General features: G+C 43.1%; 1 protein-coding gene across 12 annotated transcripts in view; it reads right to left on the reverse strand.

The window, feature by feature from the left end:
• Positions 1-1,351: 1,351 nt before the first annotated feature.
• nfixa (nuclear factor I/Xa) overlaps positions 1,352-13,528 on the reverse strand; it is a 114,209-nt gene continuing 102,032 nt past the window's right edge. For 8 of the 12 annotated variants that reach the window (XM_037083468.1, XM_037083726.1, XM_037083214.1 and 5 more), the window contains 3 exons: positions 12,445-12,592; positions 10,018-10,106; positions 1,352-6,254 (listed from right to left, as the gene is read on the reverse strand). In XM_037083468.1, the coding sequence (XP_036939363.1) occupies positions 6,240-6,254; positions 10,018-10,106; positions 12,445-12,592 (252 nt within the window). In that variant the 3' untranslated portion in view covers positions 1,352-6,239. The remainder of the gene's footprint in view (positions 6,255-10,017; positions 10,107-12,444; positions 12,593-13,528) is intronic. The other 4 variants (XM_037083814.1, XM_037083987.1, XM_037084078.1 and 1 more) reach the window with 2 other exon arrangements.

A 13,528-nucleotide genomic window follows, 5' to 3' on the forward strand; every position in this document is an offset into this window, starting at 1 on the left:
ACCGAATTACGGATTGAAATTTTAACGTAATGACGGCACTAGATGAAAGGTCGCTGGATCACTAAAGTTATTAAAGTCCATCCTCTGGGAACTATGACTTTGTTTACTAAATTTCAGAAATCCTTCCAATACTTGTTGGGACATTTCTCACAGAACCAAAAATGGGAAGTTGAAACAACTTAATTTTTTTACTGGACAAGTGAAATGTTCGACATGCGTATTTAGAGGATCATCATGTCAGTAGTATTAATCCTCGGCACCATGCATACCCAGTCTGAAGATGAAAAATACAAGTATTGTTCAGATGTTTTGAACCAAAGCCATATACTGTTTTTGGGTCGTCTGTCTGCCTGTTCTTGTGAACGCGATATCTCAGGAACACCTTGAGGGAGTTTCTACAAATTTGGCAAAAACTCCACTTGAACTCAAGAATGAACAGATTTTATTTTGATGCTCAAAGGTCACTGTGACTCTGCAAATCACATTTAAGATAAAATGATGCAGTGATAGTTCAGATCCAAAAGGTCAAAGGTCAACTTCACCATTACATCATAATGTTCTGCATTCTGCATGTTCCCTTGCCATAGTTCAATCCCATAACTCAGGAGCAGAAGGGGAGACAGGGACCATATTTCACATTTGGTTGGATACTAAATTGGTGGCACTGATCTTGGATGCACGTTTTAGAGATCTTCTGTGCTGCTGGGTTGAACATGTGGGTGAAGCCCATTCACGTTTTAGAATTCACAGCTTCTTAGTGTTCCATCAGAATCAGCTTTATTGGCCAAACGTGTGAACACATACAAAGAATGTGACCGTTTTCTTGTTTCTCTCAATGAACTTACACACTAATAGATATACAGCTGTATTCCACCACAAGCTCTGTTGCAAATGAAGCTTTCTATCAGTCGTCTGTAGAAATAGACTCAAAGTAAAGACAGCCTGTTTCTCACTGGATGACAATATACTGATGACTTCAAATTTGCCAGAAAATACACCTAATACCCTACTTTTTTTCAGTCTTTACCACATACACAGTATCTAGACAGACATGGATGTAAACTGCAACTTTGAAACAATATAATTTATATTTAGTTATTATTTGAAAAACTACTCTAGTAACACTGTGATACACGTCGTCTTACCCCTGTGTATATGATCCAGGTTCACTTAGGGTGAGGAGCTGAAAACAGCACATAGACAGCACCAACCTTCAAGATAAGAGCTCAAAGAGGATCCGATGTGATCAGAATGACTTATTTTATTACTTGACTTAATATTATTAAAGACAAGCAGCCGATTTCTTTGAGCCATCAGTTCATAGAAAGAAAGACATGGCACAGCAAGAAGGTACAGTCAAGAACATCCTTTTTATTCAATCAGGTGCTGCTCTTCTCAAACTGTGTTTTTCTTCTTATGGAAAAGAAACTGTAATTAACACATGCATTTCACCTAGAGCTCTGGGGGTGTTCTCACAAAGAAGTGGTGCTGCACTGAGGGCGTAGACGGAGGCGTAGAAGAGCTGGGAGTCAGGGGGCCTAAGGGTGCTGCCTTATTACACCAATAACCATACACGCTTAAGAAGATAAAGAACAAAATGAACAACAGAACAAAAGACACGGAGCAGTCCAGCATGAGGTGGTAAGAGGAGAAAAAAAATGGAGGGACTTCCCTGAATCCTCACAGATTGGAGAGATCAGGTTCATGCTGGCTTTTCAGTCTATCTGGTTGATGTGTTGTAAATGGCTAATACTGCTGAGGGTTTCACTGTGTGAGACCCGCCATGAACAATAATACTTCACTTTGAGAGATTTGAGTGACTGTGGGATATGTCCTGGAAATGCAACCCCCCTCTTTTCAGCCTCGTGCAGGACAAGTCCGATTATAAGGTGCTTGTAGCTTTCATTTACAGTCCAAGGCTTCCTCAAAGAGAGCCTAAACGACAGCATACCCTGATAGCGGAAAAAAAAAAAAAATCCAAATTAAAAGGAAACAACAAAAAAGTGGGTGGGTGGTGTGGGAATAAAACAAAGCCAAAAAATAAATAGCTAAAACAAGAAGAGCAAACTCTTTTCCTCGTCAAAGCAGCCCCTTTTCCAACATCCCAAAGCAGTTCGTCCAGCCCTCTTGACCCCGTCAATCTTCTCCGTAAAAACCTCTTCAACCCCAAACCCCTGAACCCCTTGTCGACCCTTCCTAACCCACCCAAAGGACACCCCCAAAAGCCCGTCAGCGTAATTTGTTCACTTACATTAGCTGTTGAATGGAGAAGCTGAAGAAGATGGGTATGGTAATACAATGTGAAGCATACAGACAAGAATAACATGTGAGCTAACTGCATTCTGCTCAGACAAAAAGTTTCTCGGCAATTTTTTTTTTTTCACCCTCCCAACAGCGGAGAGGGCAGGAGAGAGAGAGAGAGAGAGAGAGAGAGAGAGCGAGAGAGAGAGAGAGAGAGAGAGAGAGAGAGATTGACAGAGAGTGACGGACACACAGTTACAGACTACTCCAGTGTCTAAGAGAAAACAGACAGTGGAGACAGAGGGGAAGAAGAAAAAAGCAAGAGCTGAACGAGAACAAGTTTTTTTGCCTTTTCGAAAAGTTTTTTTTTGTCATCATTTATCAATAAAAAGTAAAGAACTAATTCACACCAGTTTCCTTTTGTACTATATATATATATATGTATATATATACGGCTTTGAAAAGGAAGAGAGGATATAGGGGAGGTACAATGGAGGGGATTCATTTTCGAAGGCGGAGGGAAAAACAAAGTTGTCCCCGAGAGCTGAACAGGTGGCAAACTTTTGCCTCCTCGTGGCACTCAAGGGCAACCTGCTACCTCGAGCCGTTTCGAAAAAAAAGGGGGGCGATCTGGATTACAAAATGGAGTCTGTGAACAAAAGGCACTTTTAAGGGACAACCTTTAACTGCTGGGAAACTATACACTACAGCACAAGCACTATAAGAGTAATTTACAGAGGAGGGGGTGGAACAGGGGAGAGGCTCACCTTGCTGCCTGTTTCATAAATGGTTCATATTTTTGCCCCTTTTTTCTACTTCCGTTATCTGTGCAGGAGACAGAAGCTAATACTCTTTCCTTTGCATGTGGGTCTCAACACAACCTGCTGAATTTGATCCAGCTCCGGAGTCGGAAACAAGTTGACATGATCATGGGAAGAAAAGGTTTTTCTGGATGTGAAGCATCTCCCGCAGAACAGGGAGAAACTTATTGTGTGTTTATGCCGAACGTGTGTGATAAAAATGAGTAAAATTGGGAGGGTTGTTTTGTTTGTTTGCTGGTGAGTTTCAGGCAGTGTGTGGGTAAGTTGTCTGAAGGGTTTCTCTGGCTTGACATTATGGGTTTGATTGTTTTTGTTTTTTTGTTTTTCTAAAGGTTGAACCAAAATGCCTTTTGTGTCACAACCTTAAGGAATAGGAACCTCTCCCCCCCACTCAATACAAATAGAAGAAGAATAAAAATAGAGAGAGGAATAATGCTGTTTCCTTAATGGTCTGTTATTTTTGTTCATTACCATTCATTTACAATAATTCTGAATGTACTTTATAGTGTTAAAGCACCAGTTTTCATCTGATGATAGAGAATTTTTTTTTCTCAAGTTGTGTAGAATTTTTTTTCCTTCAGCCCTCCCACATTTTTATAAACAACTGATTACACATAAAACATTAAAAAAGAGACAAAGGAAATAAAAACAAATAACCCCCAACTTACAAAGACTAGGATTTTTCATGGCCCTCTAGTTTAGAGTCCCGGAGCTTACGGACTTGAAACAAATACATTTTTTTTCTCTTTTCTCTTAGCTTTCTTAAAAATCTCTAACAGACAAACACAATGATCTACCCAATGCATTGCACGTGGCTCAATCGACACATATTTTTCAATAATAATACTTTCCATCAAAAAACAAACACTTTTTTTTTTCTTCAAACCTACTGTCGATTTTTGACATGATCATCTAGATATCATAATGCTGCGCTGCAGATGGCGATGGCGTGTGTCGTTTGCTCCGTACTGGTAACAGTGAGGTGATGTTACTGAAAACGGGTTGTGGGGGGGAGGGAGGGGGAGGTGAGAGTTCAGAAAATAACTAGACTGCCAACCAGCTTGTGTAGTAAAAGTTAAAAAGGAGCATATATCATAAATATATATGTATAAGATCTCTCTCTCTCTGTCTTTACAAAAAGGTTTGCAGTCCTCTATAAAGATCTGTCCTAGGCCAATGGTTTCCACATGCACCATCGCTACCATTCCCTGTAGCTTTAGCTTATATGTGGGAAGAGAACCTGAAGTCAAGTTTATTACTAATTGCATTAAGGGAATACAGAGGCACTTTCATATACTGTTATAGTCTTGATATATGGTTTTAGTACATAGAGCTAATGTTACTAGAGAGGCTGAGAACGGGGCCTCAGCCCTGTTTACTATCCCTGCAAAACAGAACCAACAGCTAGGCAGTCCAGTTATTTTGTGAGGTCGGCTTTTGTTGGATTGTGTCATGATGAAAATAATACCGAGAGCAATTTCAATGTGAACATTTACATAGAAAAAATATCTCAAATTAAAAAGACAAATCTTAAGTGAATGAAAAACCATTAACAAAGGCAGTTTGGAGAACCAAATATAAAGGCTTCCCTTTATAATTTTATGTCAGGTTGTTGGTGGTGTTAGTGTGCATTTTGTGTGTGTGTGTGTGTGTATGTGTGTGGGTGTCTGTGTGTAGTCCTCTAGGGTTTTCTGTGACTGGACTAGGGGATACAGGGTAAAGCAATGCAATGCATGTGATGAGCTGTTGTTACTGTGCTGTCCATACGTGAGAGATTTGAGAAACTGCTATTACTGTTTCACTGAAAGTTGAGCGCCATACTGCAAACTAAAGAAAAAAAAGTGTTGTGGCATGCAAGAGAAGATTAAAACAATCCAAGTGAGACAAAAACCAAAACCAAATCTGGCCAAAAAAGAAAAAAATATTGCAAGAAAACACCTACAAACAAAATGAAAGCTAATAATATGAAGCTGATGCTGCGTGTGCATTACTGTAAATTAAATTCCATGTCTATGAATAATAACAAATGATATAATGAGTGGTTGTGTGACCGACTGTTCTGGAGAAGATGGTCTGTATGTGCTGTATGCAAGCGTGCATGTGTGTGTGAGAGTGTGACCGTATGTGCGCTGCATGTTTCAGGGCCTAGACCTGAATGTTAGCACAGCCTCATCCCTGCAGCAGTAGCCAGCCTCCACTCACTTCTCTGATCGCTCATCTGACCATCGATGTGCAATACTGTCCATCCCTTATTAAAATTAATAGTGCATAGGTGAGGGGACGAACGAGCACATGTAGAGTTAGTGTTATGACTGTCTGTCGTGTGTTCACTCGCTTGTACTCGCCTCATGGCTATCGCTTCTCCCACAGCAGGACGCCCTGATACTTTGACAGGTAAACAAAGACCAGCCACTTAGTGCATATATGTCACACCATCACATGGTGTCACCAATGATTGGCCAATCAGAAATGAAAAGAGGCTCAGGGCTGAGCGAACGAAGTGGCAGAGTGTGGCGACACGCAGGCATGCGGCTGTGGTTACAGTCTGGACCCTGGTTAGCATGGCGCTGCAGGAGGGGTGGTAGCGGGTGGAGGGGTGGGGGTTGTGGGTCAGGTGGGACCATGCACCTGGAGGATATGGAGGCGTGCAGTTTGGGTGGCAATCTTTTCAACTTGCACATCCGACGTCACCATTTACCACTACTTTCTTTTTTTTTTTGGATCTCCCAGCCAATGCATGGAGTTTCATTGTGGAGACAACAAAATGAAAAAAAAAAAAAATCATAAAAAATGAAACAACAAATGTATAATTGGTCATTTGTCAGGTTGCCATATTGTGTTTCCTTTCTGACATTTCGTGGTGTGTGTGAGACAGTTCATCTTCCTCTTCCTCCTCCTTGCATTCTGAGCCTGTCCACTCAATCTCATTGAAGCCTCCTGCATAAAGGGGGGGACGAAAGTTCCTGCTCAAATTGTGTTGGATTGAAAGTCCTCTTCGGGCGGGGTGGGCGGGGGATTGGGGGGGGGGCTTCTGTAGTAGTACTTTGAATAGTGTTGGCGAGAGAGAAAGACCTTTGAGTGTCAGCAGTCTGTTCTTCATCAGCGGTGATGTGTTTGTTTTTTCAAATTTTCCAATTTTCATGACACAATTTTAGCTCTTGATTCAGAGAGGCCTTGTCAGAGGAACCAGGACTGCGGAGAGAAGAAAAGACAGGAAATTAGTCAATAACATATTTACATTTCAATTAAGTCTCGATTCTCATCAGTCTTGAGAGCCTGCAGTAAGAAAGAACCAGTGTAAAACAGAGCACATTACTACTAAGACACACACACCCAAGTCATTGGCATGGAGGTAGATAATAAAGGAGGTAGAAGTGGTACAGATGAAAAGGTGTGAAGTGCGACAAAGAGCATGGTGTTCATCACTGGTTGTCATCTGGAGCTGCAACCATTAGAAGAGTAGCCAATCAAATAATTAATTGCCAACTATTTTGATAATGGCTTAAACATTTCAGTCATTTTAATTGAATTTTCAATCAATTTTGCTAGATCTTTTAAGGATTAATCAATAAATCATGAGGATAATTGAAAGATTAATTACTATTTAAAATAACTGCTAGTCGCAGCCTTCTGAGAAGTAGAAAGCCGAAGATTAAAAGTGTGATCAATACCACAAAATGTCACATTTCTTAGCTGTTTTTCTATAAAATTATTGGATAAACAGATGTTACATGTTTTGCAACCAGGTGGTCGATGCAAGCAGCAACCCGTCCTCATGAGTAGAGGTTGCTTTATAGGGTTTCTAAGTGTTGGGGACACCTTGTATAGACACTCCTTCCTCCACTAGGTGGCCACCTACGACTCATTTTCCTCCCTCACTTACAGCACTTGCTGAGCTCAGCTGTCCCATACAGTGTCGAAAAAAGTTACAACCTCTATTTTACCACTTGCTGTTTTAAAGAGGGTTGACTTTGGCGTTTTACTCATTAAAAACACTTGTGTTATTTCAGAACTACTGACAGCATTTTTTTTTTTTTGGTCCTGAACGGCTTTCCAGTGAGCAAACACGGGACTGTAACTGCTCTGTCATGCGCTACCAGTTTACATGTAAGGCGATCCTCCTAATAAGTCTCTGCTCTGTGGGCCTGAGTGGTCTCAGGCTACACTGTAAAGCTATTGAGGGCAGCTACACCAGGGATCCAGTTTCTCAGTTTGATAACAGGGCAGGGTGAAGGCTTTGGCACAGGCGGAGCTCTTCTGGCTGCCACTGACATTCCACAGGCCTTGGCCCGGGGAGAGCAGCGATCGCCCCACCTTTAATAGAACGAGAGAGAGTTTTAACCCCCCTCGACCTCCGTCTATCCTCCACCAACTCTGCCTCCCTCCTTCCTACCCATGATTCTTTGGTGTTAGTAGATAAACTCCTCCTCCTGGCTCTGACTTCCCTTAACCCCCTTCCTCTTTTCCTCTCCCTCTCTCACTCCGGCTCTCCCAGTGTAATCCTTGGCAGTGGAGAGTGACCCCCTCTCTCTAACCCCCCCTTCGAGTCCAAGTTCAACTGCCTATGACATCATGTCTGGTTGCTGCGGGCAACCAGACAGCCGGGACGTGACTGTGGAGTGCAGCGAGCTTCGACTAACTCCCTCCGTCCCTCTTTTTTCCCTCCGTTTCTCTCAGTCCCTCCTACTTTGTTCATCCCTCTCTCTTCCTGCAAGGCTGAGGTCTCACCACCAGAGAGCTCCTCAGACCAGCTTTTCTCTGCTTCGTGTCCCGACAGCAGTGGGAAGACTCTCTCCCCTCTGTCTTGGCTAGTTGGCTAGCAGGCGGCGAGGCGGGCTGGCAGGGCCATCGTCTGAACCTCTCCATATGCCAGAGAACAGCAGGATAGGCAGAGACCTCTGTTACTCACTCTGGCTGGGTTTGTTACTGACCTACTAGGCTCGGCTAACTGGGAGCAGTTGAGACCAGTTGCCCAGGTTCTCGCTGTGCGTGCCGTGAATCCGGCAGAAACGTTCAAAGTGGACATTTTTCAATCATGTTTGATAAGCAATAGCAGGAGATAATAAGCGTTCTGAACAGATGTAAGCTGTTGTAAAAGCCCTGTTGTTTTTTTTTTAGGAGAGAAAATGAGGGGCAAGAGTTTTGGCACAGAGTTGAAGTGTATGTGCGTGTGCGTGCATACACTTCAACTCACACACATTTGGATGGCGTTTGGATGTCCCCTCAGTGCCAGGGCTACATCTGTGGGAGAGTGGTGCAGGTGGGGAGCTCGAAAATACTAGAAGGAGCAGCAGGAGGATAGAGGGAGAGCGAGAGAGGGAGGGTGGGCTGCTGATGCATGAGGGTAGGGGAGGGGAGCAGAGCAGCCGAGCAGAGCTGTGCCGAGGAGGAATGCAGATTGTTTCCATGTGTGGGGAGGACAGGAGAGCCGAGTTGGCTGCAGGCAGGTGCGGTTAGCCCCTAATGAGAAAAGTTGTGTTGGTGATGGAGGAGGCCCAAGACACTGCAGCCCAGTGGCAGAGCGCAGCCAAAGCTGAAACCACAATGTAGTTCACTACTGGCCTCACACGCTGCACTAATACACACTGTGGGGCCGAGCGGAGATAAATCAACACTGCTGGAGCTGAAACTAACTGGCACTGCTTACATTCACAGTGGGGAAACTTCTGTGGTACAGACACTGTAAACCAATGCTGAAACCAAAGGCCTTGATACGCAACACTTTGTGTCAGTGTAGGTGGGCAAGTTTGCAAACAATTGCCGGGAAACATCAAGTCGATGTGACATATTTGCTTCCCCTGGTTCATTAAAATATTCCTGCATGCGTTTTAGAGGTGGCGGTGTGTAAGATGTGGACAAGCACAAGAGAACTTTCAGTACGAGGAGCTTAAAAACTTCATTTTGTACAAGTATATTAAATAATATTTAGTTTTGACCAAATAATTCCAACTCAAGGTCCACTTAGCTTTCAGACATATCACACAGTGTTCATTAACAGGGGGAGTTTGCTCAGTTTTCATCAGTGACAGGATGTTACTTAGTACATTTACCTAACTTCTATACTGTACAATTTTGACTACTATTTTAACTTACCTTCTACTTCCACTCCACTACATTTTGAAAGCTAATATGGTACCTTTACTTGACATCTTTATTTGAAGTGATTAGTTACTTTGCAGATCTAAATTAGTGCAATACATGATTTACTTAATTGGAAATCAGATAAAAACAAACAAATTAAAAAAAAAATAGATTTTGATAATAAGAAAAATACCAAACATGGGATCCCACAATCAGCCAGGCCAATAATTGGTGGACACATATCATACAGCATAAACATATATGTAAATATATGTATGATTTACTTTCAAGACTTTAATTTCATAAGTACTTTTCCTTTGGGTAAGTATTTAACACAATATCCTTACATAAGTAGGATTTTTGGCACTTTTACAACACTGGATTTCATGGACATGTATCTGTTGACAGGAGAGGCTCATTGTCACCTCTTTATCAGAGCTACTGAGCATGGATGTTGACAGATCCATCTCCATTTAATCTTAGCTCAGTTCACTGATTAAGCTAGTAAGTGGACTTTGAGTTGCAGTTGTTTTTCCAAAATCATTAGTGAAATGATGCAGGTGACAATCATGACCGCCTGCTGATGTCATCTCAAAATGTTAAAAACTGTTGATCGACACTGGGCTGAATCACTAGGCATTGCCAACGCAGAGCCATCGTCAGAGCATGGCCCCTGTATCACAGCCTTCACTCTGAATGACATACTGTGAAATATCATCTACTGTGCAGAGTCAGGCTTGCAGCGGCTGATGGGGGACAAGGAAGAAAAGGACATAAAACAGAGGAGGAAGAAGAGGAGGAGGAGGAGGAGGAGGAGGAGGAGGGAGAGGTGGATGGGTCGATGTTAATTAAATGAGGGAGGTTGGCGGGGTACCTGAGTCTGCTGGGGGATATTCAGAAAGTTGTCCCGTGTTCCGATGCCGACAAACCGGTTGGGAGCTGTGGAGCCTGGCGTGGAGTATGCTATAAACAGAAAGAGACAAGTGTGTACATGCTTTTACACACACACATACACACTGAGCTCATAGAGTTTGATGCTCTCGTCATCATTATCGATATGTTTAAATTTAATATTAACGTACTGCTAAGACTACAATTCACTGTCAGATGAATTACTGGGAGAAGACAGTAAGGCTCAGGGATACTGATGCCCTGTTAGTCACATGGATGATTTATTCATACTGTGGGCATGTTCATTGTTGTTTTCCTTCACTTAACCATTTAATCTGTGGTTTACAAGGGGATGAGCAGCCTGTAATGATTAGTGTTAACATGAAGAAGCTATTTCCCCCAAATATGGCTGCACTGTTTAGTCACGGACTCTCCTCAGCAGCCCCTGGCCTCAGTAGTAAGCCACCGTAATCATAGTAAACCACTGAGGATTCACTGTGGACTTAATAATAGGGTGACCAATGGAGGAACTGTATTCATCACAAGTGGTAGCCGATGCTCCATTACGTTTAACTGGTTAAGAGGAGCATCTTGCCTCCAAAGTGACACCATTCAGTGATGCCAGAGGATCAAATTTAGGGCAGTTGTGCTCACTGGACTCCTGTGCTGTGCATGACTTGATTGAGGTTGAGGGGATGGGGATGTGTGGGGGTGACAGTGACAGGGCTGGAAACTGATGTATGAGTGAGGGTGAGATTGTAACATATGCATGTGTGTGTGTGTGTGTGTGTGTGTGTGTGTGTGTGTGTGTGTGTGTGTGTGTGTGTGTGTGTGTGTGTGTGTGTGCGTGTGTGTGTGTGTGTGTGTGTATGTCTGTGTGTGTGTGGAACTGTAATTACGATATCTTGAGAATCAGAGACAAAATTAGAGGGGGTAAAAAAAATATATTAGAAAAAAAAAAAAAAACAGTGATAACAGTCACCGGAAAGAGAAAAGAGACGAAAAGTACGATATTTATTTATATAGATATTCATATAAATAAATAATAAAAGTGACACGTTAATCTGAGAGAGCTGGAAGGGGAGGGGAGGAAAGGTTGATAGGACAGGAAGAGGAGAAAAAGTCAAAATAAAAGGAGGAGAAGGTGCCCCGGTTGCTCCGTCCAGTGCCCCCTCTCGGTGTGCCTCTCCCGTGGCCCGACTCTTGCAGCGCACCTGTCTGGGTGGAACCAACCAAAGCCTCACCGCTCCCTGATGACACTCCTCTTTCCCGCTCCCCCAGTATAGCACTAATTAGATAGGTTTGATTAGATTTCAACATTCATGTTTAGAGAGATTGGGTTGTTCTTGTTATACTGTGATTTCCATGTTTTTTGTTGTTCTCAATTTTTAATTGTTGTGAGATTTGTGTGAAAGTGGCGAGGGGATTGGGTGGGTAAAGTGGGGCATGATGTTTTTTTGGAGTCCACGCCAACTGCCCTAATTTTGTTCCCTTAAAAAGAAAAAAAGAGAGAAATAAAGGGAAAAAAGAAACAAAGAAAGGAGGATATGAGAATATATCAAATAAAGAAAAGAAGAGGGCAAAAAAGAAATGAGAGAAGGGGGTAGATTGTATTGCCGCTTTCACAGACAGACATGCAAAGTCTGCATTGATCAAAGGCTTGCGGCTACAGAGGCAACGTGCACAGGGCCCTGCTCTGCTCTGCTCCCCCCAAACTACAAAACACATCAAAAAGAGGGGAGAGAGACTACACTGCCTCTTGTGGTGCTTGCAGGAAACCGAACACCAGAGAAAGAGAGAGATGGAATAAAAAGATTTTGAAGAAAAGAAGGTGTAGAGGAGCGAGGCTGAGGAGATTTGCAATGACATGAAAAGAGAAAAGAAGACTGAACTTCAGAGCAAGTGATACAGAAGAGCTTGAAAGAGGATCTCTGGTTTGGCAAAGGCGTGGCTTCTGCCTCGACAGAATCGGATCTTGCTAGTACAGTACAGTACAGTACAGTACAGTTCATAAGGTGATGGATGAAATAGGAGTGAAGCTCCTGGGGCTGCTGAGTGTTTGACTGAGCAGACTGCAACCTTAATGGAGGCAGACAGTCAGCTGTGAAAAACTACAGAACGAGCCATTGTAGAAGTCCCAGACCTTTTACAGTACTTGTACTACGTGATGACAGAAAGTGGAGCTGCACTGCACATAAATGCTGAGACTTCTATGATGGCTACATCAGTTCTAGCCTAACAAACCTGATGCAGAATTGCTTGGAACAAATGAATAAGTAGCTGCCAGCTAAGAACTAACCTACCTACTGGAGCTTACAATCGGTTCAGACTGGCCTCTATGAGTAGTCTGTGGGGAGACTGGGGCAGTAATGGGGTTTGTGGAGGGGAGTGGGAGTTGGGGGTGACTTACACGGAGATGCGGGTGAGGTGAGTCCGCCGTCAGTGGGCGTGCTGATGATTTTAGAGTCGGGCATGGGGAGGGGCACAGGGCGTGCCACCGGGGGTGGCGGAGGCAGCAGGAAGGAGCCCGGCATTTTGCTCTGGCCACCTCCATTAGGCTGCAGACGGACCATACAGACAGGGTGAGCGGGACACACCCCGAGAATATACAATGTACACGGAGCCAGACACACACACACACACACACACACACACGACATAAAGTCACACACACAGTCCCATGTAAGGGTAAGACACTCATATATAGACAGGTTTCAACAGTCTCCACATGAGTAGACCTCAGTGCAGTCAGACACACACAGGGACAAGAGAGTTCACCAAACTCACACATTTTCAAAATGGAACAAACAAAAATATCAGACAGTCTGGCCAAAAATAGTGAGGTAGATTAGAAGTGGAAAAATGATGAACACTGTCAACACACAGGGGGAAAATAAAAATGGAGTTGTCCACAAGAAAAGTTATTAAAGTGCAGTGTAAGAATTTTAAAAAGAAGGGAAAATCAGTAATGAGGGTGTCTGTGTGTGTGTGTGTGTGTGTGTGTGTGTGTGTGTGTGTGCATCGTGCATGTGGAATTTGACAAGTGACACTGTGTCTAGTGTGTGAAGTAACGAAAACGAAGATTACTAGGACATGAAAAAGGGCTTAATTAGTGGTTTCAAAGTTGCTCGCAAGGCCAAGTTTACAGTAGAGGTTTACAGTCCTACCACCATGTGTGATGAAATAATTCTGAAATGTCTCTTTGTGACCATTTGTCAGTTAACTGGGTTTCATGTTTTGAAACTTCTTTTCAGGAAGACTGTAGGCTGGTTGTTGGGTTATAAAGGGGGCACCTCCTTTCACTGATGTTTCACTGATCTGAACCCAGAAACACCTCCCTCTGTGCCCCGGTTAGCTTCCACACTTAGTTTCCTCCTCGCTACAAGCACTCATGGCTTCATCTGATGTGCGGTGCGTTTTAATAACAATTCCCCTCAGCACTCACATAAATTTTGTGTTGATAAATATCTCTCATGATTCATGATTACAGATCG

This window comes from Acanthopagrus latus, chromosome 1 (assembly GCF_904848185.1).
Source record: "Acanthopagrus latus isolate v.2019 chromosome 1, fAcaLat1.1, whole genome shotgun sequence".
Taxonomy (NCBI): domain Eukaryota; kingdom Metazoa; phylum Chordata; class Actinopteri; order Spariformes; family Sparidae; genus Acanthopagrus; species Acanthopagrus latus.